Genomic DNA, 25,509 nt, shown 5'->3' on the forward strand with positions numbered 1-25,509 from the left:
TGTTTTGGCTATTGCATACATAAAACTGTTATGTGAGGAGGTTTTTATCGAAATGACTTGAAGAGTTCGGTTTTTTATCTTTCGACTGCAAAAACAATTGCAATGTTCAGTACACCGTAACTAGTCCAAGGGGTGCACGTGCATCTTCAAAATATTAGACAATAATTGAAAATGTCGTGTGAAACTAAAAAAAAAAATAAGAAAAGGTCCCTATGATATTGAGCTCAATCACTTTTTCTGGAGTCTCATTTTCATGTGTAGCTGCCAAGGCGTATGTGACGCACTATTATCATATGCCCTAACCTTTACGCGATTACTATAAAACTAATGAACTTGTGACAAGAAATATTAAAGAGGAGGGAAGACAAATTTGAGAGAAAACGCTCTCGTACTGTTAATAGTATTGCTACTTTAACCGACGTTAATGCTTTGTGTGCTGCTTCGAATACACAAGCTTAGCTTGACTTAGTCAATGACAGTGCTGCCAGCGAAAGTTTTTCCAGGCCGAAAAAACCCACAAAAAATCATTTGCAACCCAAAATTTCGCAACTCGCAACCTTACGAAATTTCTTTCAATAGTAATTGCGGCGCTTCTGTCAAACAGTCAAACCTTGGCACTTTCTCTCAGGATGAGGTAATGTGACGACAAACATGTTAGGTCATGAAGGTCAGGCAGGCATGATCGCAGATTTGTGCTTCTAAAATTTCAAATTTCTTGACGGAGTTTGTACGATAATACCGAGTCTTGAAGAACAATATGTCCGTCATCTCTCCATTTGAAGACCGAATGGAAGGTAATATGGAATAATAATATGTAATAATAAGGTAGTTCTCGTGTATACTTGCAGTATTGTGTTTGAGACGATTATCTGATTCGCAATCAGACTAAAAAAGACTAAAATAGTCGGCTGGTCACGAAACTACTCGTTATTTATAAAGTGATGTTAACCACCAAATAGCCACAATTTGAAAGAAATTTCCGGGGCGACGTTAGTCATCGTTATTGTGCATAATTTTGACTTAATCTTGTAGTACCTCTGAACAGCTTTAGCAGTAGCACAACCATTGAACAATATATCTTTCTCATATGCGAGTACAATTTCGATTATTTTAAAGGTTTGCAAAAGATGAAATGTGTTGTGAGTGAAATAATAATGTAGCCATGCATGTGGTAATATAATATAAAATGTTTACTGTATAGCTTCATGATCCTAACTTCCACTGTTGGACAGATCAATATCGATGATAAGTAAAAAAAGCTACGAGATGTTGTTAAACATGTAATATACTCTCAAAACTCCCATACAAACTTGAAGTAATGTTTGAATTAGTAAATTTAAAGCAAGCACTCTCGAGTAAACGCAAAGACTGATATATATTTAGTAAAATCAATTAACGGCAAAACCGCTGAAGCATGGCACACACTTGAGCTTTTAGTTTCATGTTGCGGTGAAAGCGGTGATGTTTTGAGTCAGGGGGTGTTTACATGAATCCGGAATGAGTTTCGATCCGGAATGAACTCATTCCACTTTAAAAGAAATCCTATTGCATGTTTACATGAATCCGGAATGAGTCACAACTCGATCCGGATCGAGTTCATTCCTAGTTTCATTCCGGATCGAAATTTACTTTTTATCTCATGTAAACGCGAATTGAGTTTCATTCTGGAATGATATTGTGATTAATGACGAAGCACGCATGTGCCATGGGTATTGTCTTCTGGCAAATTGAAGCTCGTAAGTGAATAAAGAGGCTAAATGGGTTAAAATGAGTGCGAAGAAAAACAACAATTAGTTTCATGTAAACACGGATTGACATCACGTTTCGATCGGGATTGAAAGTCATTCCGGATTCATGTAAACACCCCCTCATAGGTTTAATATATTTTTGGCCTGAACGACACTTCATTACAGTGTTCACACGTTCTGAGATATCAGCTCATGCAATAACCAAGGCTAAAGCAAACGCATACGCACACGCATAATTTTTCATTTTTACACAACGCAACATGCATGGCGGTCAATAGCTCTGTGGTTTTCAAAAGCAGAGTATTCATGATAAATTAGCTGAAATCCCCCCTATTTTCTTTGTCTTTAGGACGTACGTTGTCCGGAACGATCGTGACTAAAACACCACACGAGTACATACGAGTACATACGAGTACATACGAGTAACATACGAGTACATGCGAGTGACATACGACTATTTTCTGGTCAACAAATGAGAAAAAACACAATTTCTTCAATACATTGATATTTGCGTTTATTTTTCCTTGTATTTGTGTGGACTTTGGGGCAACCATTTGATGGATTTAAATGCTGAAAAGGTATTTTACTTTCATACTATATTCATTTGTATGTTTTAGTTGAATTTGTTATAGATATTTTGTCGATGCGATTTGCCAGTATTTGAGCGCTTTTTGACACTTTCACCTAGGAAATACATATTTATGAAAGCGATTAAATAAACAACGTATAAATAATGCTTTCAAAACGTGCTATATGAAATAAATGTACATTATATATATTTGAATTAAATGAGAGTTGCACTGTGTTACGTATATACCAGACTGGAAAGTATGTCTTGCGCAACCTAGATCTAGCTTGCGCAATTTCGGGAGAAATGCGCGTCCTGACGCGCAGATTTTAAAAAATTTCTTGTTCGCCGCGCATTTGTGAAATTTGCCGCGCAGCGCGAGAAATTATTGCGCAATATCAGCACATGTGCGCTGCAGCGCTGTTGTTTCCGTTGAAAAAAATTGTTTTGTTGCCTGTTGAATGTCAATCTTACAAGCTGTTTTGACAGGCAAGTTCCGTTAATTGGTTGGTAAGCCAATAAGCGTTTGATGACTAGAAATATGATATCTGAGCAGATTAACTACACATTCTTTGCTTTCGTTTTTCGAGCTTTCTCTTTTTAAGTGACTTCAAGGCAAACCATATCGATTCTTCGGTGTATTCTACGGTGATACGTGATATTTAATTAAACCAACTTGGGTGTTCAAATTTGTAAGGTGAGTACACGTAATGGTTTAGTAAAATCAAAAGTACTGATACAAAATTACAAATGATAAAAATTCTGAAAGCATTAACGCTTCTAACACTAAACGCCGGGGAAACAAGTTATTATTTAACAGTTATGTTTTTTGTGTAACCTAAAAGTAGTGGTACGAAAGGATTTCTTGTATTACAAACTACAAAGCATGTTTTAATACATTTAAGGCAAATAAAATTCACAATCCTTACATAAAACATATTGATAAATGAAGCAATTTATAATTAAAACCGGTTTGCTAGCGAACTAACAGGGCTTAGCTCGCTATTATTTGGTGATAAAGCGAGATTTTTTGACAAACTTTTCTAATTGTTTATTTATTTTTACAAGATGGCTGAGATTCAAGCAGTTAAATCAGGTAAATTCACGCGTTACAATAGCCGAAAATTTTCCTAACAACAATATACACAATATATATCAGCCATTGGTTGATTGCAGGAGCTGATTCGGTGATTCCTCGACAATATTCATTTCTCACTAAGAGTACCAAACCAACATTTGTGTGTTGCTAAAAACTAGTGCTGCTTGCCTTTGATACCAAAAAAACGTTCATTACATTATCTTAACTTATGTTTTCATTGTTGTTGTCTAATTACTAGTTTGCGTTTCATGCAAGAAGGAATGTGGAAGCCATTTTTGCAAAGTTTGCAAAAAAACGTGCACGCAATTCCGCCTTGCTCAACATCAGCAGGTGATGATGAAGGTTTTGGTGCCCAGGTCTTGTGTAGTGGCTGTGCAAAAACTGAGACAGCAGCAGTGGCTAAAAATAAGCAGCAAACACTGTCTAAGGAAGGTAACAGAACAATTATCTAGTGTTAGAATGTTAGTCGTGTGTAAGAGTGATCGTGTTTGCGTCACAAAGAAAAGTGGCATGACATTGTCAGTGGGTTATAAAAACAATAGTAAACAACCAAGATTGGCTATCGACACATTTGTAACCATAAAATTGTGTGTTATAGAGTTTCAGTTTGCCAACATGTTTAAAAGACATAGCAAGCAGCAGAAAACAGGACCAGAAGCAAAGCGAGCAAAGAGTGGACACGAGAAAACCCCAATGGGCTTTTGCTTACTTTGTTTTAGGCAAGGCAAACGCAATTTTGGCTTGCTAGAGGAACAAGTCCTCTCTAGCAAACCATTTAAAACTCACAGCGACAAGGGCGAAAAGACCTTAGCAAATGACGCTATTAGAGAAGATTCCCTCTTGCTAAATCTGCGCTACAGGCGTACAAAATGCTTAAATCGGCTAGGTAATGAAAATCAAGTTCCCAATTCCCAAATTGAGAACTGCACTTACATTGTGTATGTTTTCTATGTTAATTGTATTTTCAGTACAAGCCAAGTGCAACAAAAGTGTGGTGGCGACGGAATGGGAGAACGGATAGAAATTATGGAAGTCGATGAAAGGTAGCTAAATTGCTCATTCCCTGCGTGAACCATAAAATAACCGAATATCACAAACTGCATACATGTTATATAATACATTTCTTTTACATATACAGTGATAGCTTTTTAAAATTATGAATATTAAATTGTTTCAGAGAGCTTGGTAAGGATACGGCTGGACATGCAACTGACGAACTTTCGTGCAAAATCGTTTCTGGTGTCAGTGAATCTGAAAGTTGGGAGGATACCGATGAAAAGATGAGAGGTTTGTTAGTGAAATACGGCATTTTTCTTGCATTATAGTATCAGATTTTACGACATTTTGTCACGATATTTTGTGAAATTTATGCCATAGTGGTTGAAAGTGTTGACTTTTTAGTTCAAGGCTTCCAATAATTCACTTGTTCGGATAAGTAATTTCTACATTACAAATTTCTTAAGTCGTTTAATATTAACGATGAAATCATTAAGTATTTCAACGTCCTCTGTTGAATTTCTTAGTACATATACTTTTCACACAGTTTGCAAGAAAATTTTAATGTTGGCTTTTTAACACTTTCATTGTTACATCGAAGAGATTGTGAGAGTTAATGCAGTAAGTAAGACGAGTAAGGCTGCCTCTATTTCAAACACCAGCCGTCTTGGCTATCAAAGCTCGCTTGGAAGTTTTCTTCCTTCAATTTTATCAAGTGAGCAAGGCGACCTGCCATTTGATGTGGACGAACTTGCGGAAAAAAATTGCTACTAAGGTGGCACAAAAGTTGAGTGGTAACCCTAAATCAGCCCAATCAACAAGTTCAACAACTACATACAATCCCACATCGAGTACCGCACTTCGATCTTCCAATTTGATTGAGCTTGTGGATGAAGTGGAAGATTTTGAAATACTAAAAGAAGAGAACAGCTGGGTGCTGCAGTGTCGAACGTGTGTCGAATTTTTAAACTCTTCCCGTGTTTCCTTTTCGTCATCTTTTAATCGACCTACTGGCAAAGCAGACGGATCTTTGGCATCTGGTTTACATATGTCAGATGCCTTGTATGAACAGCTAATTGCAGGCAAGTGTGAAAATGGTACAGCCAAAAGCAAGCGTGTCATCGACATCTTCTTTCTTTGACCCACAAAACGCTGATGACCACATGAAGATGGTAAAGCAAGGGAGGTCAAGGGAAGTACTTGTTGCAAAGAATCAACTCCGTGCAGCTCTTGGTGTTGTGAAAACAAAGTCAGCTGCAGTTCATTATGAAGCACGAATTGCTGAGCTTCAAGCTGCTGGTGCGGATGTTGGTGATTTTTGTCATTCTCGAAAATTGTTTCCAGACATGATCAAAGCAGCATGTGCTTACATCGACATGAGAGCAGCCAATTTTCTTTCTACCCTCTTCCAAACACAGGAATGCCCCACATTTTTATGTTACAGCTGATAAATCTACCAATCATCGCATCACTAATCAGGTTACTATCGTTTGTCCAGTTGTAAATGGTAGTCGCCGAGGCATTGTCCTTGACGCAAGGGAGTTTACAGTAACTCTGATGCAACTGGTGGTACAGGTGATGCTCTAGCTGCATCCATTTTTAAAGATCTTGACGTGCATGTTGGTATTAAGGATAATCGGCTACTGCAAGTGCAAGGGCGAGTGATGGATGGACAATACGTCAACAAGCCGTTCATTGCAGGCATGAACGAGCCTGTATTTGAACTTTTGCATGATGATCTGTCCTGCAAAGAAAGATTCTGGTGGCCTGTCCAATGGGACCCTGCCCATTGGTTAGATAAAGTATTTAGTCAGCTCAAGGACTCGCCTTTCGTTGATCGTTTGCTGAGAAGGATTGCACTTTATCATCAACTTTTAGTCGTGGTAAAATGCACAGCGTAGCGCGTCATACTGCTAAGGACTTGAATCTTCCGTTTCGAGTAACCAACGCATTTGCACATCAGCGGTTTTTGAGCTCCAGCTATCTATCTTTAAAGAATCTTGCAGATAGTTTGGAAGTGTACATCGAGACTTTCAAGGACCACGACAATAGAGAAGAGATGGGTTACAAGTTATGTGGTCAAGACTTTGTCCATGATTTGCTTGGTGTACTCGATTTGTTGTGGCCCTTGGTCGTCCTGATGCTGCAAGCGCAGGCTGAGTGGTATCCTGGTTGGAAGTTGTGCTCTCATGTTCCTTTGGTAAAACGACAGATGCAACGTTACATCGAGGAAGTATCTAAAATTGATCCTGATGACTTTGTTTGCCCAAGATTAAGCCAGCGAGTTCATGAAATTCGAGATTACCGCTTTGGGCAAAGTGAGTTGGAAACTGGTTGGTTTGTCGTTAGAGAAGGCGACGGTAAAGTGCCAGTGGATTGGGTAGCAAGAGAAATGCAGGACAGTGTTCATGATCTAGAGAAGCTGGCTGCGGATGTCATTAGTCAGATTGATGTTCGCTACACCAATAGCTTTTCCGACCTCAACAGAATGCTATCAAAGTGTTTTGACTTTGGACGACTTTTCGTGGTTTATGCGGTTTTCGTTCGGAAGAAAAAAGTCCAGTAAACAACAGGGAGTTTTCTGAACTTGGAGCTAATGAGTTTAGACGATGTGTAAACTTTTCCTCACAGATGCCACATGTTTCTGAAAAGAATTTTGAGCTTTGTAGCGAGCTATCATCCACAGTGTTTTGGCGTCTAAAGAAAACACTCATTGCCGTTGTTTGGGGTGATATGCTACACACTCACTTCCTAATTTTTCAAGAAGATCTCTCTCGATGACGAAGGAATTTTTCCTTGCAGGATGTGGTTTTCGAGGAAGGAGTCTTTGTGACTAGGTTCCAAGAAGGTACACCAAGGCAGTTCACCCTTTCTGAGGTCTTCGAAGTGACGCTCAACAATGGTAAAATGATTGACGTTCTTTTTAAAGAAGAGGCCGTTATTGAATCTTTATATAACGATTCCTCATTTTATTCAGCTGTCGGCCAAGAGTTTTGTCTCGTCTTTGACATATTTTATGCGAAATGCGGAACTGAGGCTGTTGCCGAATCTTTTTACCGGGTGGTGGATAAGCAAGAAATGGATGGTGGGCAAAGCATAAAAGTGCTAATGAATCGTGCTAAAGTTGATTGGAGTTTACCATCTGTACTTCAATGCGACGCAGCACTGAACGAAATGGCAAAACTTTACATCAATGGGGACAAGGAACGTGGTTTGTCCAGACATATGATTCCTGTTTTAGAGACCGACGAGCATGGCAAAACACGAAGGAGAGATGTCCAAGGTTTTGCAACGCATCATAACATCACGCCCTAAGCTACCTTTCCTCTTGTAACCTTAGTCAAGCGTCAACCAGTATGCTTCGTGCAGTTATAATCAAAAAGTTTTCAATCCAAATCTGGAAGCAGATCGTAATTGTTTATCAATTGAAAAAGCTCCCTTGCTTACCATCTGCCTGCTGATTATAAACAATTATTAACTGAAAACCTTTTCTGTCCACAATCTGGTTGCTGATTATAAACAAAGATTAACTGAAAAATCTTTTTTGTCCACCACCTGGCTGCTGATTATAAACAAAGATTAACTGAAAAACCTTTTTTGTCCACCATCTGGCTGCAGATTATAAATATTTATCAACTGAAAACCTCCCTTGCTTACCATCTACCTGCTGATTATAAACAATTATTAACTGAAAAACCTTTTTTGTCCACCATCTGGCTGGAGATTATAAATATTTATCAACTGAAAACCTCCCCTGCTTACCATCTGGCTGCTGATTATAAACAATTAGTAACTGAAAAACCTTTTTTGTCCACCATCTGCCTGCTGATTATAAACAATTATTAACTGAAAAACCTTCTACTCCACAATCTGGCTGCTGATTATAAACAATTATTAACTGAAAACCTTTTTTGTCCACCATCTGCCTGCTGATTATAAACAATTATTAACTGAAAAACCTTTTTTGTCCACCACCTGGCTACAGATTATGAACAATAATTAACTGAAAACCTTTTTTGTCCACCATCTGCCTGCTGATTATAAACAGTTATTAACTGAAAAACCTTCTACTCTACCATCTGGCTGCTGATTATAAGCAATTAGTAACTGAAAACCTTTTTGTCCACCATCTGCCTGCTGATTATAAACAGTTATTAACTGAAAACCTTCTACTCCACAATCTGGCTGCTGATTATAAACAATTATTAACTGAAAACCTTTTTGTCCACCATCTGCCTGCTGATAATAAACAATTATTAACTGAAAACCTTCTACTCCACAATCTGGCTGCTGATTATACAAAAGATGGTTCCTGATTGATTTGTTTTTTGACGACGTATTTGACGACGTCAGTAAATCAAATTTATTTGGTGCCTACCTTTATCGTATCATACGCTGTGATTAAACGATGAAACAGATGAATGATAAACATACGTGGTACGTTGGTCGTTCGACTCGTTACATAATACCTAAGGTAAAGTGGCATTTTTGTGATTACACATGACACATCCTCACGTTGTAAAGGAGAGTTGCAAGCTCCAACTTAAGGTAAGCTACAGCTATACACATGTATCATCTTTTATGTTATTTTTCATAATTATTTGCAATTGCAAACTATCAAAAATGGAGTGTGATACGGAAAAAATAAACTGGCATCTCGCGAATATTTTATGGCTTCGCAGCGCAAAGTCGAAAATCCGCCGCGCAAAATTGAAAATCCGCCGCGCAAAATTTCTAAAAAAAATTGATCTAGCTTGCGCAGTTTGCATACTTTCCAGTCTGGCGTATATATATCATATGCGTACAATTTCAGCTTACTTTTAATGTTTTTAAAGTTCTAGCTGATATAATTCAGTCTTTTAACTGCAAAATCTGTATCTTAAAGACCAAAATGAATGTATAATCGCTTTCATAAATATGTATTTCCCAGGTGAAAGTGTTTCAAAAAGCGCTCAAATACTGGCAAATTGCATCAACAAAATATCTATAACAAATTCAACTAAAACATACAAATGAATGTAGTATGAAAGTAAAATACCTTTTCAGCATTTAAATCCATCAAATGGTTGCCCCAAAGTCCACACAAATACAAGGAAAAATAAACGCAAATATCAATGTATTGAAGAAATTGTGTTGTTTCTCATTTGTTGACCAGAAAATAGTCGTATGTCACTCGTATGTTACTCGTATGTACTTGTATGTTACTCGTATGTACTCGTATGTCACTCGTATGTACTCGAATGTACTCGTGTGGTGTTTTAGTCACGATCGTCCGGAACTTAAAGATCTGCAGTTGTAAGGTAAAGACGAGAATTTGGCAAAAGTTTCGCAACAACATATAAATGAGAAGAGCAACAACTTTTTCTCGAAAATGTAATTTACATTTGTCATCACTTCTCGACCTTTCAGCGGAAGTTTTTGCTTATAAACGTAACACTATCTCTAGGTTCAACCCTAACAAATCAAACAACCAAGCACATTGCCTAAAAGCAATGGTATAAACCAGTGGCGGATCCAAAGTACGTCAAAATAAATTATTGATCTTCAATTTTAAATTCAAATTACATTCAGAAAAACACTATTGGTGTTTAATTTCTAAAGAATATAATTTTACGAATGGATTAGCCTCTAAAGTGTTTAGAAATGTGAATATACGCCAAAATGTGCAGCTGCAATTTATTTTGACGTACTCTAGATCCGCCACTGGTATAAACAATTAGCATGTATTTCTAAGCAATGTTGTATGAAGAAAGAAGTACGTCAAATGGTCACTGTGGAATCCGTCGTAACTCCTCTGACCATTGCATGGTCTACATCAATTTACCAAAGCCGAATACTGTAATTTTGAATATATTGATAACTTGGATTTATTTTTAACTATAGAAAGCCTGACTTAACCCTAACCCTACTTCTAACCCTAATTAACCCTTCTCTGAAATCTTAGTCATGTATAAAATTAAAAAGCTTGTCTTTATTGTACAAGTGCTTTTAGAAAAATTTATGTTTTCCTTTATATAGTATAAATGCAAAAAAAAAAACATTCAAAAACTTAGTTAATGTATTAAAGCCACCTCAACCATTCAACTATTGCACTCAATTGTCGTCTCCTTTGAGGCTTCACCTTTCCCTTGAGGCGATATAAAGTATTAAAACAAATTGTTATAATGGTCAGAACGGGTTCTATTTGGTTTTTGATTTTGTGTTACGTTGTTGACACCTTCCGTATATTGCACTATCTATTTTTCGAATGTCGTCGATGACATCACTTGCGAGAGAAAGTGTTAGAATTATTCCTTACAAATTTGTTTTTTCATTCAGAAAATACTGTAGCAAAGCCATCCCATTTTTTACTCCTATACATCCTACAATGGAAATCACTGAAAAAACAACCAATGGACTTAATTTTCTAAGGAAATGAACAATACGTTATTTTGATGAGAAATTTGCATTGTAGGTGTAAAAGATCGGGCTGAGAAAATATATGGCTCACCTTAAACACAAACTTATCCACATTTCAATTAACATAGAACTTTATTACTACAGTACATACTCCAGCGTCCAATTATATTTTTCTGTTTATATATTTCAACGGCATTTAAACATTTCCTTGTTCGACATGATCTAGAAATGAGATCGGACGTAAGCAATCCGCCTACAGAAATGAGAAACCTAAATGAAAAAATGCCATTCTTCATGATTCCATGTTCTAATTCGAATTCTCCCCCATCACTTAACTCATTGATTGGGTAAGTTGCATGAACATTTCTTGATGCCAATTTTAAAATATTGATGATTTTTGTGTCATTTGTGTCAATAAAATTTTGATCTTCTTATATAACATAGAGCTGTTCGACGAGGCATTCTTATGACGGAGCGATATCTTGGAAAGGCAAAGAATGAGGACCTCAGTATAACAGACATTGATGACTTCGGAAGAAATATATTTCATCTTAGTGTTCAAAGAGAAGAGCTACTGAAAATTCTTTTAAAACATTTTGAGGAGGTAAGATATATTTCTTTATTGTGCAGTTGATTTTCTAAAATTGTTACCCTTTAAACAACAAATCATTTAAGCATGCGTCATTTTGAAGCACGTATGACTTGCCTTGCGTTGCAGGTCATTGTGGCTTAAAATTTTATTATTTTAATTATTATTTAACAAAAATTACCCTTTCTTGTAGGCAGATACGAATGCAATGTATACAGCAATGACATGATACAAACTATAATTCATCACACCTTACTTTTACAAAGACTAATCCACAGCATGAAATGAGATTTTTACTAGTGCAAGCTAAAACTCCACCTTTATAAATGTTACAATGCGATACATGAAGTTTGATTTCCAGTCATTCTAGAAGTCCCATTGGTAGACAATTCCACACTTTTCGGATAAAATTAAAACTATACTCCCAATCGAAATGAATAAATTTTAAGGGAGAGAAGAAGTTTATTGCCAAAGATTAGACTGTTGTTTTATTCCAAAGCCATTATCAGAGAATATACATAATATTATTCCTCGAGGAATAATATTAGACAGTTGTGACCAGTGGCTTAGGAATGATATGAAAATTGAGGAAGCACAAGCTCCGAGGGGCACTTATGGTTGAAAAAAGGGAAGCCAAAATATGTAAAGAGACAGTTTGATTTCAAGAGCTGCAAAGATAGTCCACCTGAAATTTGTGTTTATGGTCTTTAAAAATGTAGGATTTTAGAATTCTGACCCGACGTTTTCCGCGCTTTTTCACCAGTAAGATACAATTCTTAGAAAAAATAGAAAATTTTCCAACTCAAATTAAAATCAAAATCAAAATGTTATGGATTAATAAGTATACGTACAAATATGACACAATCTGCTGGTTGTCAAAATTCGTACAATATTTGAGAAAATCGATAGCATATAGTCTGTATTCAAATTTGACTCGTGCATGACAATTTAAGAAACTGGTTATTTACGCTTCAAGGGCTCTGGAATCTCGAAAGTGGAGACAGCACGAATATTATTCATTAATTTCATTTTTATGGTGATTTTCAACAGCATGAGCAACTCATGGAAGCTCTCCACAGTGAGGATATAAATGGTCACACTCCGGCTCATGTTGCTGTGTTGCACAATAAAAGAGAGGTATTTTCAATACTAACTAACTTCACTTACCTTTTATCTATTTATTTAACTTGAAAAATGTGTTTCTAATAAAAACTTTTAGTCTTACGTACGTGCGCGCAAATTTAAATAAATGAAATCAATCAAAATTCAGGCAATTCTGATTTTGGTCGTGCATTGTTTTTATGCTAAAATGGTAATGTGAGAATTGTGCTGCGCTAACTGCCAACACGGCGAAATATGTATATCTGCTGAAGTAAATCTTGCCCTAAAAATTTGAATTAAGTGTTTAACAAGGCGCCCATCAGCAGGTGTTCACTCGGGCCATTCAAGGACAATGTTTGGTTGTATTTGCACAACGAAATTCGATCACAGCAATGCAATCTTACTTGGGCAAAAAATTCTATCAGTCATACTTTTTTTTCACCTATCATTAATGACACTTACTTATGATGTACTCGTTAGATTTTTATCTTCTATTCACAATTCTATTCTATTTTTGAAGAGCCTACAAATTCTTGCCAGTGCGGATGAGAATATTTACACTCTTCGTAGTTCAAAGAAAGGACAGACATTGATCCATTGTGCAGTTTATTCGTGCAATCCATATATCGTAGAAGATATTCTTTCGGCTCGACCTGAATCCCTCTTTGATAAAGATGATGGAGGAAAATCACCGCAGCATTACGCCGCTGCTCTTGAGGAATGCTTTCTATTGGACTTTCTCCTCTCGCAGGGCGCAAACATTTTGGAAACGTGAGTATGTAATATGAATAAGATATTTTTGCCTAACGCTTTCATGGCAGTTTTGCTCTTGACTCGATTTGATTGCGTGTGGATTCCGAAATTCATAAGCATGCATTCATTTAAGATTGAAAGAAAATTGATCTCTTCACCTATTGTCATAACTTTTTAAAAAAATTTTACTCGGCATTCACTAAATAAATTACTAAAAGTTTATTTCACAGGTCTTAAATTAGGTGTTACGTCTATAAGTGCTTTGACAGTTGAGTGGTTCCAAGAAGTCATTACTGGCCTCGGAAGCTCCGTGGCCACTTTTTTAGTTCTTATCACAAATGACGTCATATCCTTGTATCTATAACTGAACGGTTATCTATTTTTAAATAGATACTTTCAATCGTACCTATAACTGGATTTTAGCATTTCAATCGATTTAATAAAAATATTTGCAATTGAACAGAGTCGATATTTCTTTATAGTTTTTTGGTTCCCTTGTGCATAAAATTTCTCCTCTTTGTACTGTCCTGTTTTTCGAAATTTCCACCGGACGTCCCTGCATCTGCAGTCCTTTAAAACTTTTAATTTTGTTGCTATGACGAACGGGATGAAATTAAAAACAGTCCAATTGTAAAAAAATTAAACGACATGACTCGCAGGCACTTGACGACGTATAACAACCAAAAAGTATTTCTAATTTTAGTGATAACAACATGTCAACATTGCTTCACGAAGCTGCTTACGCTGGGTCTATATCCAACGTTAAACTGCTGAGTTTCGATGAAGTCACTCTGTTACTTGCAACCGACTCGGGAGAGAGAACACCATTACATGTTGCCTGTGCCAAAGGTTTTCGAAGTATTGTCTCATTTCTACTGGAAAATGGTGCTGATCCACTTTTAAGAACTACCGGTGGTGAAAGCTGTCTGGAAATTGCTGTCATCCACAAACAAGAGCACATAGTTAATGAGCTACTGCTGAGTGCCGACTGGAAAAACGTGAGTAGCAAAATTTTGTCTTCATAAAAACAAGAGGAAGTTTTCCACTAATGACTCTTAAATCACTCAAAAACGTCAATAAAAACCATTGAAAAAAAATTCGTCATTTAGGTTACTCATGTGTGATAGCAAAAGATCTATAAAGCTCTTAAAAATACCTTTTACACAATTCAGCAATAATCTTAAACGTTATTTCACCAGAATATAAAACTCATGCAGTGATTAACTTATATCACTGTTCAAGTATTGTAAACCAGCATTCAGTTTTTTGTCTTTTACATTTCTTGTTGCATTGCAAAAATCTGCGGTACAAAATCCCTCAGGAGGACTTAATAAGAAATTTAAATTTAAAGTTCTTCAAAAACGTATCCGTCAGTCAGTTATAGGTTTACCTTCCATTTTAGCTCGTTTGTGATTGGAAGAATGGAGCGAAGAAATGCTTTGCGTACCTTATTGAGAAAATGCCGGATCAAGCGAAGCTATTGCTAGATCGTTGTGTTGCGACTAGTGATCACAAGCAAAATTCTCATGACTACAATATTAGCTACGACTTTTTTCTTTTTCATAGTCCAGGTAAAGGTTTGTTTTTACGATTATAAACACCATCGTAGGAAAATTTGAGTTCCTTGATGTGTTTATTAATTACGACATATGAACCACATGTTTGCTGCCAAGCAGCTTAATTTTATAATTTCGTTTCCACTGTTTTGATGGCTCAAAGATTTATAGCGGGGATTGAAAATGATAGAGCTATAAGCTAAAATACGTTTTACCATCGTAGAACAAGTATTACAACACAACACTACATAGAAAGTTATAGAAGAGCTGTTGTCAAAGAAGAACGTTTCACAATTCAGGAAAACTTTTGGCATACAAGTTTATATTATCGTCGCTCGACTGTCATTAAAAGCATTGTATTAAAAAACACTTGAGAAAAACGACGATTTTTTTGAAAGCAAACATGTTTCGACATTATCAGAATGCCATCTTCAGTGCAGAATGGTTAGTGTTAAGTAATATGATACGTAATATGATATGAATAAATTAATTACAATGAATAGGAATAAGATTAAGTTACAAAATTATAAAATATTTACAAAAAAGGAGAAAAGAAAAAAAAATTAAGTATTAAGATCTTATAACAAAAAATATTATTATAAAGTAAATATAGTGTTGTAGTGGTGAACTTGGATATTTAAATCGGGATTAGTTTTATTAATGTGTAGAGCTTCCTTGATTTTGAGTGAGAAAGTGGATTGATCAGTGTCGATGATTTTAAAACAGAAGGTGAGAATTTGTTTTATGAAGAGGCTTGATGTTTGTAGATAGTGGAGTTTTTGTCTGTGTGAGTATGTTCCTTTATCCTGGTAGATAATTCATGAGAAGTTTCACCGAAACATGATTGATAAACTACCATAGTTCGGGAAGTGGGTTAAACGAAAATAAAGATTTTATTTTGTGAAAATAAGTTTAACGTCAATGTCAAGTAGCGTTTAATGACGTGAGTTTGCAAGTGTCGTGAGGTGAATAACACCAAGGTTATAACGTTGTTGTGGAGAGTCATGTTCTTGTTGTCCAAATAGTGTTGTTGATGAATGAAAAGAATTACGTTGGAGAGTGAATATCTTTAAATCACGTTGAAAGCCGATGTCCGTGTAAGTTTCCGTTCTGTCGGTCAGTGTTCGTATCAGTCCAACCTGTAATTTAATGGTGTGAAACTAAAAGTAGTCCATATTGGTTTGTGGTATGGAGTTCATGTGATTTATTTAGTAAGATGTCAAAAGTAATTTGTTCGGTTTGAAAGTTTATGCTTTGATGTTGATTTGTTCGTGATTATGAAAATGTCAATGTTGTCGGTAAATGTTTGTACCAGGAAAATCTGAAAAATGCCAGAATGGGTGCCAAGAGCCCAAGGTTGACGGGTAAGTATGGGCTCACCTTGGCACCCAATCTAGCCAACATTTTCATGGGTTTTCACGAACGAAACTGGTTAAATAACTACAGCAACAACAAACCTTTATTTTACCGCAGATACGTTGACGACATTTTTGTATTTTCATAACAAAGACGAAGCATTACTCTTTACGAATACATCAACAAACAACATCAAAGCATAAACTTTACATACGAAACCGAACAAGACAATCAGTTACCCTTTCTTGACATCTTACTAACTAAATCACATGAAAACTGTATGACCTCTACGTACCACAAACCAACATATACAGGACTACTGACTAACTTTTTTAGTTTCACACCGTTAAATTACAAAATTGGACTGATACGAACACTGACCGACAGAGCACGGAAACTTAACAACACAGACATCGGCTTTCAACATGATTTAAAGAAACTAATATTCACTCTCCAACGTAATTCTTTTCCTTTTCATTTCATCAACAAGACTATACAACACTATTTGGACAACAAGAAAAGCAGTGACTCATCTAACTCCACAACTAACACTAACGATATACAACAACCTGACAATAAACGTTATTTCAAACTACCTTACATAGGTGATTACTCACGACACACACAACGCAAACTCACACAAATCATTAAACGCTACTGCACTGACATTGACGTTAAACTTATTTTCACACCTTTTAAAATAAAATCTTTATTTTCGTTTAAAGACCCACTTCCCGAACTTTCCAAATCTATGGTAGTTTATCATTTTCATGTGCGGGATGTAATTCCGCTATATTGGTGAAACTTCTCGCCAATTATCTACCAGGATAAAGGAACATACTCACACAGACAAAACTCCACTATCTACAAACATCTTCAAGCCTCTCCTTCATGTAAAAACAAATTCTCACCTTCCTGTTTTAAAATCATCGACACTGATCAATCCACTTTCTCACTCAAAATCAAGGAAGCTCTACACATTAATAAAACTAATCCCGATTTAAATATCCAAGTTCACCACTACAACACTATATTTACTTTATAATAATATTTTTTGTTATAAGTTCTTAATACTTAATTTATTTTTCTTTTCTCCTTTTTTGTAAATATTTTATAATTTTGTAACTTAATCTTATTCCTATTCATTGTAATTAATTTATTCATATCATATTACGTATCATATTACTTAACACTAACCATTCTGCACTGAAGATGGCATTCTGATAATGTCGAAACATGTTTGCTTTCAAAAAAATCGTCGTTTCTCTCAAGTGTTTTTTAAAATTGCTGCTAATTAGAAATCATTGTATTAAGTTTTTCATGAACCATGGTCGACCGAATGTGAGTTTAACCCTATTAAGTGCAGAAAATGAGCGTTATGAAGTCATCAGTTACTGGGATGGCCACAGCGATAGCATAAACACGACAAAGAGTTGGATAGGCATCGATCAAATTTTTATCAGAATAACCTAATAAACTGGCAACCACAGTTTGACTCGCTGTTTTCAGTTCTCGGTTTTTCCTTGATTGTAATCATAGATTTGCTAGCCAAATGTGAAATATATTTTCATTTCTTCTGCACTCCTTTAAGAGAAGAGTGAGAAAGTGAAATATTTTCTGAAAAGCGGTAAATTTTGGAAAATCAGTTTCGGCGTCAGCCAAAAAAAAGCCGTTTTTGAGATAGCTGCTCCAGTTATAATGGAACTCAATGGTCTTATTGGTTTGATTTTGTTTCCAATTATAAATATAGCAGAGTTTTGCACAGATGCGTTCTGCCACTCCCGTATATGCCTTTTGCGCCTTCCTTAAATCCTTCCCTATTGGGTGATGGCAAACCTAGCTCCTCAGCCACCGCGCCACTTTTTTTTCAATATATGCGTCTACACAGGAGCCCTGATATCTTCATGAACTTATTCTATACGTGCAATGCTGACTTTTTTCTTTGAATAATTTTTAGGTTCTAATCCACCTGCATTTCATGCACTCCAAGCAATCCTCAAAAATAACGAAGAGAAGTGCTTGACTCACAAGCTTTGCAGGAAATATTTGAGTGTTAAATGGCGAGAGAAAGGTTGCTATATATTTTTGATCGATTTGATCCTTTTTGTATGTTTTCACATCTTGTTCAATGCCTATGTCGCTCTAGTCCGCGGTGGTATTGCTAAAAAGATGCTTCAAAATCACGGTAAGCTTTTGGCGGTGCAATATATAGGCCTTTTATAAATAGACAGATATTGATATTTCCTTTTTGAAGCAAAGACCTTTGTTATCGTTGACTGTAAGAAAATACTGTCAGCTCTACATGTAAAATAGATCATCCGACAACTTATACAAAAAACAAGTTTTAACACTTGACTAAAACGCAATTTGTTATTATATATATAGCCCCGCAAAATGTATTGCCATTCTATAGAAAATTATTGTATTCGTCAGAAAACTTACTGAGAGAAATGTTGTGTTCATTCGCATGCAAATTGCTACTAAGAGTTTCAGAGAGTTTCCATTTAGAGTTTAAAAAGTTAACTTTGTCTCATTTAGAGAATGGTACAATATCAGAGAAATATCCAGAGCCTGTTGCAAACCCTAAAGACACTGGACCACTTATTGCTACCTCTATTATTTTTACCTTAACAATATTCAACGTTCTCAAAGAATTTGTGCAGGTTTGATAGATAAAAAATTTTGTAGTTTCTTGAAGAAATAGTTTGTAGTATACCTATACGAACAGATTTTTACAGTTAGCTAACTGGTTTTCATTGAAATATGAATTTTGCTTAACAAGCGCTCTAAATTATCAATTTATAGATGTGTTCGTTTGGCTGGAACTATTTCAAGCAACCGTCAAACTACTTTGAATGGACTTTGTTTTTGTTCGTTTTGTATTTCATTTTTCCAATCACAGCATCCAAGACCGAAAATCAGTTTGGCGCAGCAGCAATTGCAATTTGCATTTCTTGGTTTGATCTCATCTGGTTCTTACGAAGAATTCCTGACATCGGCACTTATATTTTAACAATACAGAAGACGATGAAAACTTTATTGAAGGTATCACAGAAACAACAAAACATATGTGGCGATGTATAGTTTCTAACATTTTTATTTCAACGATTAATGCAAGCAACCATTTGTGTGTGTTATACAAGAATATTTTATCGGGTGAAGTAATCCTGTAAACGCCTAGGTTTTTACAAAATGCTCGTTTAAAATAAAAGAAAAAAAATACAATCGGTAAAGATAAAACAAATACTGAATCTACGTTGACTTGTCATGCATGCACTTCTTTTTCAATTTACACATTTGTAATATTTTGTCATCATTATGGCAGAAATTCTTTGCAAAACCAAAAGTAACTTGATTTTAGTTGCTATAACTTTGAAGAATTTCAAACTCTTAAGAAAATTGATGAGATAAGAATTAACGAAATTCCACTTTACTTACAATTCCATAAAATCATTATTTTTGCGCTTTCACTTCAAACAAGCAATTTCTTATTGCAGATGCTCCTAATAATTTTGCTGTTTTGTATGGCATATGCATCAACGTTTTACCTACTGCTGGCTGAAAGAGAACGATTCAAAAACTTTCCTATCGCTATCCTTAGTACGTTTGTTTCGATGCTTGGTGACTTTGGTTACGATGATCTATTCCTGAACATTGGTTATTACAAGACTTTTCATTCTTTTAAACTTTTCATGTTTGTTATTTTCATACTGTTGATGGTGATCGTTATAAATAATGTGTTGATTGGCTTAGCTGTCGGAGATACCCAGGACGTGATAAAAAAGGCAACGGTGCAAAGGCTTAGACAACATGTAAGTTTATGTAGGGTCATTCCCATTGAAGAAATTTGGATTATTAGAATTACTTTGTCGTTTGAAATGTTTAAATCATTGAAACATCAAATAGGTGAGACAAAAGCACGGAATATTGTATTCAACATTTTTGTATATAAAGTTAAAACATTTTCCCAGTCATTTACATACTTCTCGATAGTTTAAGTCATTATGCAACTAAGCATGAAATAAAAACCTCTTCTAATACATTTAATTTTTGCATATCTATATACCATACAATAGTGGTTTTCCTTTCTTTTCAGATGAAATTCATGATGGCAGTAGAATATTCGCTGTTTACTCGATTGCCTTGTTTCCGTCGAAGGAAACATGCAATTGTGTACACGGAATATCCAAATCACAAAAAATCCTTCACGGATAATTTGAATCGATTTTTTGCCGGAGAAATGAACACTTTCTACAATGATGAGGAAAGCGACGATGAAGTTGAACGTGACACTCTCACACGGCAGCAGCTCGAGGAAGTTTTGAAAGTTAGATTTGAGGAGCATCACAAGAAAATAATGAAAGAAATTAGTGATTTTCATTCGGAAGTGTTGGAAAAAGTGGTCGAGGTGGTTAATGACCGCAAAAATGCTTGAGTTGAGTACTATATAAAGGCTATTGTGTCAAACCATTTTTATTTGGTCAAACCAAATTATTATACTACCAGATCGTGTTTTTTTACTGACGCCATTTCACAAAATAATCGCCATCCGACATAATGTAAACAGCACGTCTAATCGCGCAACCATTGCGAATAAAAGTTATCGCTATCGCTTTTATCGTGATAAAACAATAGTGGAAACCAGGCTTAATGAGCTACAGTAACTCCCTCCCATGTTTTTCATGTGCATATAAAAGCGTATTAGGACTAACTCCCTTGGTAAGATAAATTAGCCGACACAGAAATGCCCTACTTAGTACGACGACCATGCATGCAAAATTTAATAAAACAATTAAAGACTGAATTTCTTTTAATGTGGCCTTTTTCTTTTTAAGTAATTTTCCGAGAAGAATGCATGTTTTGAGGATTTTGTAAACTAAATAGTAACAAACTTCCCAGTACTTTTCTATATGTTAACAGAGTTTTTCTACCCTCTCTCCGTTCCTCCCTTATTAACATATCTCCTATTTACAATAAAAACTACAAAATAACTAAAAGCAATAAAATTATTATTCCCTTGTATAAATAACTCCTTTATGGAGTATTGAGATCAATGTGCAAATAACAGGTGATAAGTAAATTGTTATCATAATTATTTACTATAGAATTTTATTTGCTCAGGAGAGTTTAGCAACCGCACCTCGTGCAAATTTTGAACGTTAGAGTTTTCATAGACTCCACAGCCTGAAAGGGAAGAATCTGTGTTAATAAAAACATCAGGTATACCACGTCTTATTTATAACATTAAATGATGTAGGTAGTGATGATATCCACCACTGTAACTCTGCGATTGCTTTTGAAGACAGCTTCATTGTCTGATCAAAGTTTCCACAAGCCAGTTTTAAGGCAGTAGTCTTAAACAGTAGTTTTAAGGCAGTAGTCCTAGGAACTCTAGTGATTGAGTAGGTTCCAATATCGGTTTTTCCGAATGGATAGTCAACCCCAAGAAGGAGAGCGTTTTTACAGGGTCTTGCACATTGCAGGCACAGTCATGGTATGATCTGCCTTGTAGGTAGGAATCATCAATATATTCTGATGAAATATGCCCTAATTTATGCAGGTTTCATTAACTTAGTAAACTTCCTAGGACCTGGGACTGAATAATATGCTTCTTTTAGGTCCACAGATGCCATAAAACAATTTGGTGTCATGAGCTTAGTCACAGACCACATCTTAAAGTGATGATGTTCCACAAATGTGTTAAAATATTTCAAATTCAAAATCATACGGTGACTGCCATCTTTCTTGGAGCACACGAAAATAGGGGAATAAATTCACCACGCTTATGGGATGATGGAATTATGACCTTTTTCGCCAACAATTTAATTATTTCATAATCAATAATTTGTTGCTCAGATTCACTGAATGTATGGTTAACGTGGTTGCAACAAGGAGGGGGTCCCTCAATAAAATCTACTAGGTAACCCTGAACTATATTAAGAATTTCAGGGTCGTAAGTTAGTTTTTTCCACTCATCAAGAAATCGAGCTTTCATTCCAGCAAAAAGGTATTCACCTTTTTCTGCAATTCTTGTTTAGTATTAAAAATAAAATTCTGATGAAAACTCAACATTTGACTTGAATTGATATCTGGGTTGGGTGTTACTGCTGTTGTTACTGTGATGACTTGGGGTACCATGACCTCTGATTTGTCCATGGTTTCTTCTTCGATAAAAAATGTTTCATTGAATTTTCCTGGCGAGGCCCAAATGTTGTATTGCGTTTGTCAAAACATTGTCTGTTACGACTATGTGAAGCTACCTGGCTAAGCTTGTGAGATGTTTTAACATTCTTACACTCAGACTCCAGCTCATCACCAAAAACATTTGTGGTAACTGGCACTTTGTCGGAGCAAAGGCCCATGAACTCCCTGTACAAGTTTGGTTTTATAACCTCTCTGCGAGCATATGATAGTTCAACAAAGGCATGTCCAAGAAGTTTAATGGCATCCATATTGGACTTGATGTTGTTAGACGTATCCACCTGGACCTCATTATTTCGAGCTTGAAGAAGTTGGTCTGTAACATATATCAGTGAGCTCCCAGCCTTTGCTAGATTTTTCGAACATTAGCAAACCGTAAATCTATTCTTATAACCAACCTTGGAAGGTTGGACCAGATTCTAACATCAACTCTAGGAACAGTTATACTAGAGCAGTTCTGTGGTCTTTGAATGGCATCTAGTTTCTCAGCTAGCTTTCTTTTGGTAATTTCTCCACCCATCTCTTGTTAAGCATGGCAGCAAGATGCTCATTTACAGCTGTTCTTATAGGTTCTTGGTCAATAAGTACATAAGCAATATCAGACAGCAAATTGTCAGTATAATTTGTCGATTTATTTGTATGTTCCTCAACTGGGTCAGCCAAATTCGATAAAACTCTAGAGAGTAAGACTGACTCATCATCAGAAATGTCTTCTCTTTCGTTATTAAGTGCATCTTAGCCTTCCGTTTGTTATTTTTTGGCGCCAATTTGGTATCGTGTTCGGCCCTTGTACCTCCATGGGCCGTTTCAAGGCATTTCGGGCGTGATTGGAAGCGTTTCATATCCCTATGTATAACCTCGAAATAGGCATGTGAGAAGTATTTAGTACATGAATCTTTGAAACCAGAAACATAATGTATAATCTCTAATTCCAGGGATACTAAAAGCCGGAATATCTAAGCCCAGATACAATATACCAACTCTTGCAAGAACATGATGAATTTAAATTACGATTATGAATATCGTCCGGTTATACCGGAGTATGCACCGACCATTTTGAATAGTTCTGCTTTGAGAGATCGCTTACCAGTCGAGTGTCATCTTCTCTATCAATGTTTGCCTCATTTTCATAAATCACACACTTCATCTGAAGCTCTAAATGTGAGTCTCCAAATGGAGTCGAGTTGGACTTCAGTTAAATCTTTCTCCTTGAAGTTTTAGTCTAATAACTTTATCGCAAGTGATCTTAATTCTATTTGTTTTCCGTATTTCAGAATGCCACATTATTGAGAACGCCTTATTCGCCATATCATTATGCAGTCTATCAATTTCACAATGAAGAGCGAGAAACCGCGTCGTCACATTCGATTAGCAAGCCGTTCGAGAAAATCTGCCTTTCTGCCCGTAACCAAAGGTCACCTGGACTCATCTGTATTACAAGGGTTAGCCCATAGCTCTAATTAAAAAAAAATTATATTCAGTATCTTTCAAGCATTCTAACCCGAATCCTGAAATTTCAGATCATCGAGTTTGTACCTGTAACTTTACATTGATTTTCTATATATTTATCATACTATACTACGAATTACATGTTAACTTTATTATATATATATTTACAAGATATTTACGGCCCCTAGGTCAGGTCGGTGAGATATTTAAGTAGGGAACTGTGTGTTCAGTTGTGAAGCAAACAAGAACGTGTCGGGGAAAAATTTAGGCGTTCCCACTTAAGCATCCACTCAGTATTACATTGTCTATTTCTTGATTGAAAATCTGTGTCAGTATTTTCAATCTCTTGCACGTAAGCTGCACTAAGCCGTATCTTACGCTCCATACACCATTCCCAAATTCTCTTACCAAAATTATTGCATTGCAGAGAATGACTCCAACCCATGTGATTAATTATAGCTACAGCTGTGGTGTTATCTACACTGTAAATTTTAGGGGGTAAAAGTTATCTTTTTTAGGGTAGTATTTACTACCTTCAGATGGGTAATTGACTAAAGGGGAATATTTACTCTAAAATCATGGGTATTTTGCTATCCGTAATTTAAATTTTACCCTCAACATAATGGTAACGTTTACAATGACCCTCTTTGGGTGTAAATGCAACATGTGGGTGTAAAAACTACCCCATGCGTTTGGTGAAATGCCAAGTGCAACGCATTTTTTAAAATCAACATGGCGGAATTAAGCAAGAGTGAAAGAAACATGCTTCTTCGTCAACAGAGTCCAAACCACTTTGTCGGAATATTAACATTTATGGTCAATTTCTCCAAGATTTCTTGAATAACACCACGTAATGTAAGAGTTGTAAACGAATACTAAATACATGCTCTCATTACTCTGAAGTTCTGAACTCCGTTGTATCTTGAATAGCCTCTTGTATTAATAACCATTTAAGATATTTGCGTACTATGGAAAAGGCTGCATTTAGGTTATTTTGGCAAAATGACCTTGAGATAGAATCTTAACTTTTTAGGTTTCAGACTATTTTTCCTTTGAGTACGTTTCTCTTTGCGATTGTTGCTCTTGATCAACTCAAATGCAACAGAGGTCGTGTTTTGTTTTAATGGGAAACATATTTTTCTACTAGAGAAGGTTTATGCTTCTGATTATGTTTTAATTCATATTATGCTCTCGCCTTTTAATTCAATGTAAAAATAATAGGTATTTGATATTTTGGACACACAAATATTTTGTTTTGCCCATGAACTGAAATATTAATCAAATGCAGTGGCAATGGGTTTAGTAGCGCTTGCTGTTTAATTATCTGTAGCTCAGTTGTGTCAACCATTTCATATGCACTGAAATGCTCATGAAACTTGACAGTTCCAAGTTTCTGAGTAATGAACCATGCTCTTTCCAAATTCCTTTCAACCACGAAAATCTCTTTTAATATCACAAAACATGGCATTTCTTCTTTGTCATGACTAACCCACAAAACACATCCAGCTTTGAATTTCGTACCATGAACTGAAATCCATTTTGGTCTAAGTATTGAGAAAAACAATTTGTATTTTCATTCTGTAAATCTATTTAATTGAATTAGTGCATTAATAACTAACTGCCAATAGCTAATAAAAAAAAACTAGGAAAAGGAATCTTCAATCATGAAAATTGCAAATAGTCATTGTATAAAT

The 25,509-nt window shown here is 35.7% G+C and overlaps 1 protein-coding gene and 1 long non-coding RNA gene across 4 annotated transcripts; both read left to right on the top strand.

The window, feature by feature from the left end:
• Positions 1 to 660: 660 nt before the first annotated feature.
• On the top strand, positions 661 to 21,390 carry LOC124447524 (transient receptor potential cation channel subfamily A member 1-like). 3 transcript variants are annotated; one of them, XM_046998482.1, is made up of 13 exons: positions 661 to 794; positions 11,037 to 11,157; positions 11,255 to 11,414; positions 12,450 to 12,536; positions 13,021 to 13,271; positions 13,957 to 14,251; positions 14,656 to 14,824; positions 18,123 to 18,236; positions 18,312 to 18,350; positions 18,704 to 18,828; positions 18,971 to 19,210; positions 19,663 to 19,977; positions 20,262 to 21,260. In XM_046998482.1, exons 1-13 carry the CDS (start codon positions 758 to 760, stop codon positions 20,598 to 20,600), a joined length of 2,292 nt encoding a protein of 763 aa, XP_046854438.1. In that variant the 5' UTR covers positions 661 to 757; the 3' UTR covers positions 20,601 to 21,260. The 3 variants fall into 3 exon arrangements, with proteins under 3 accessions (XP_046854438.1, XP_046854436.1, XP_046854437.1); XM_046998480.1 differs by having other exon boundaries at positions 18,123 to 18,350; positions 20,262 to 21,390; XM_046998481.1 differs by lacking the exon at positions 661 to 794 and adding an exon at positions 9,653 to 9,711 and having other exon boundaries at positions 18,123 to 18,350.
• On the top strand, positions 4,256 to 4,681 carry LOC124447530. Its single transcript, XR_006948745.1, has 3 exons — positions 4,256 to 4,301; positions 4,384 to 4,458; positions 4,593 to 4,681. It is a non-coding gene; the product is annotated as an uncharacterized LOC124447530 (long non-coding RNA).
• Positions 21,391 to 25,509: the final 4,119 nt, after the last annotated feature.

Source organism: Xenia sp. Carnegie-2017, unplaced genomic scaffold, assembly GCF_021976095.1.
Source record: "Xenia sp. Carnegie-2017 unplaced genomic scaffold, XeniaSp_v1 HiC_scaffold_22, whole genome shotgun sequence".
Taxonomy (NCBI): Eukaryota; Metazoa; Cnidaria; class Anthozoa; order Malacalcyonacea; family Xeniidae; genus Xenia; species Xenia sp. Carnegie-2017.

What these genes read in the sequence shown, in the direction of transcription:
- LOC124447524 (XM_046998480.1), top strand. Translation starts at nt 758, where the DNA reads ATGTCCGTCATCTCTCCATTTGAAGACCGAATGGAAG. An exon ending in ATTTGAAGACCGAATGGAAG is followed by an intron (nt 795 to 11,036) that starts GTAATATGGAAT and finishes GACATGATCTAG; the next exon opens with AAATGAGATCGGACGTAAGC. An exon ending in TTCTCAAAGAATTTGTGCAG is followed by an intron (nt 18,829 to 18,970) that starts GTTTGATAGATA and finishes ATCAATTTATAG; the next exon opens with ATGTGTTCGTTTGGCTGGAA.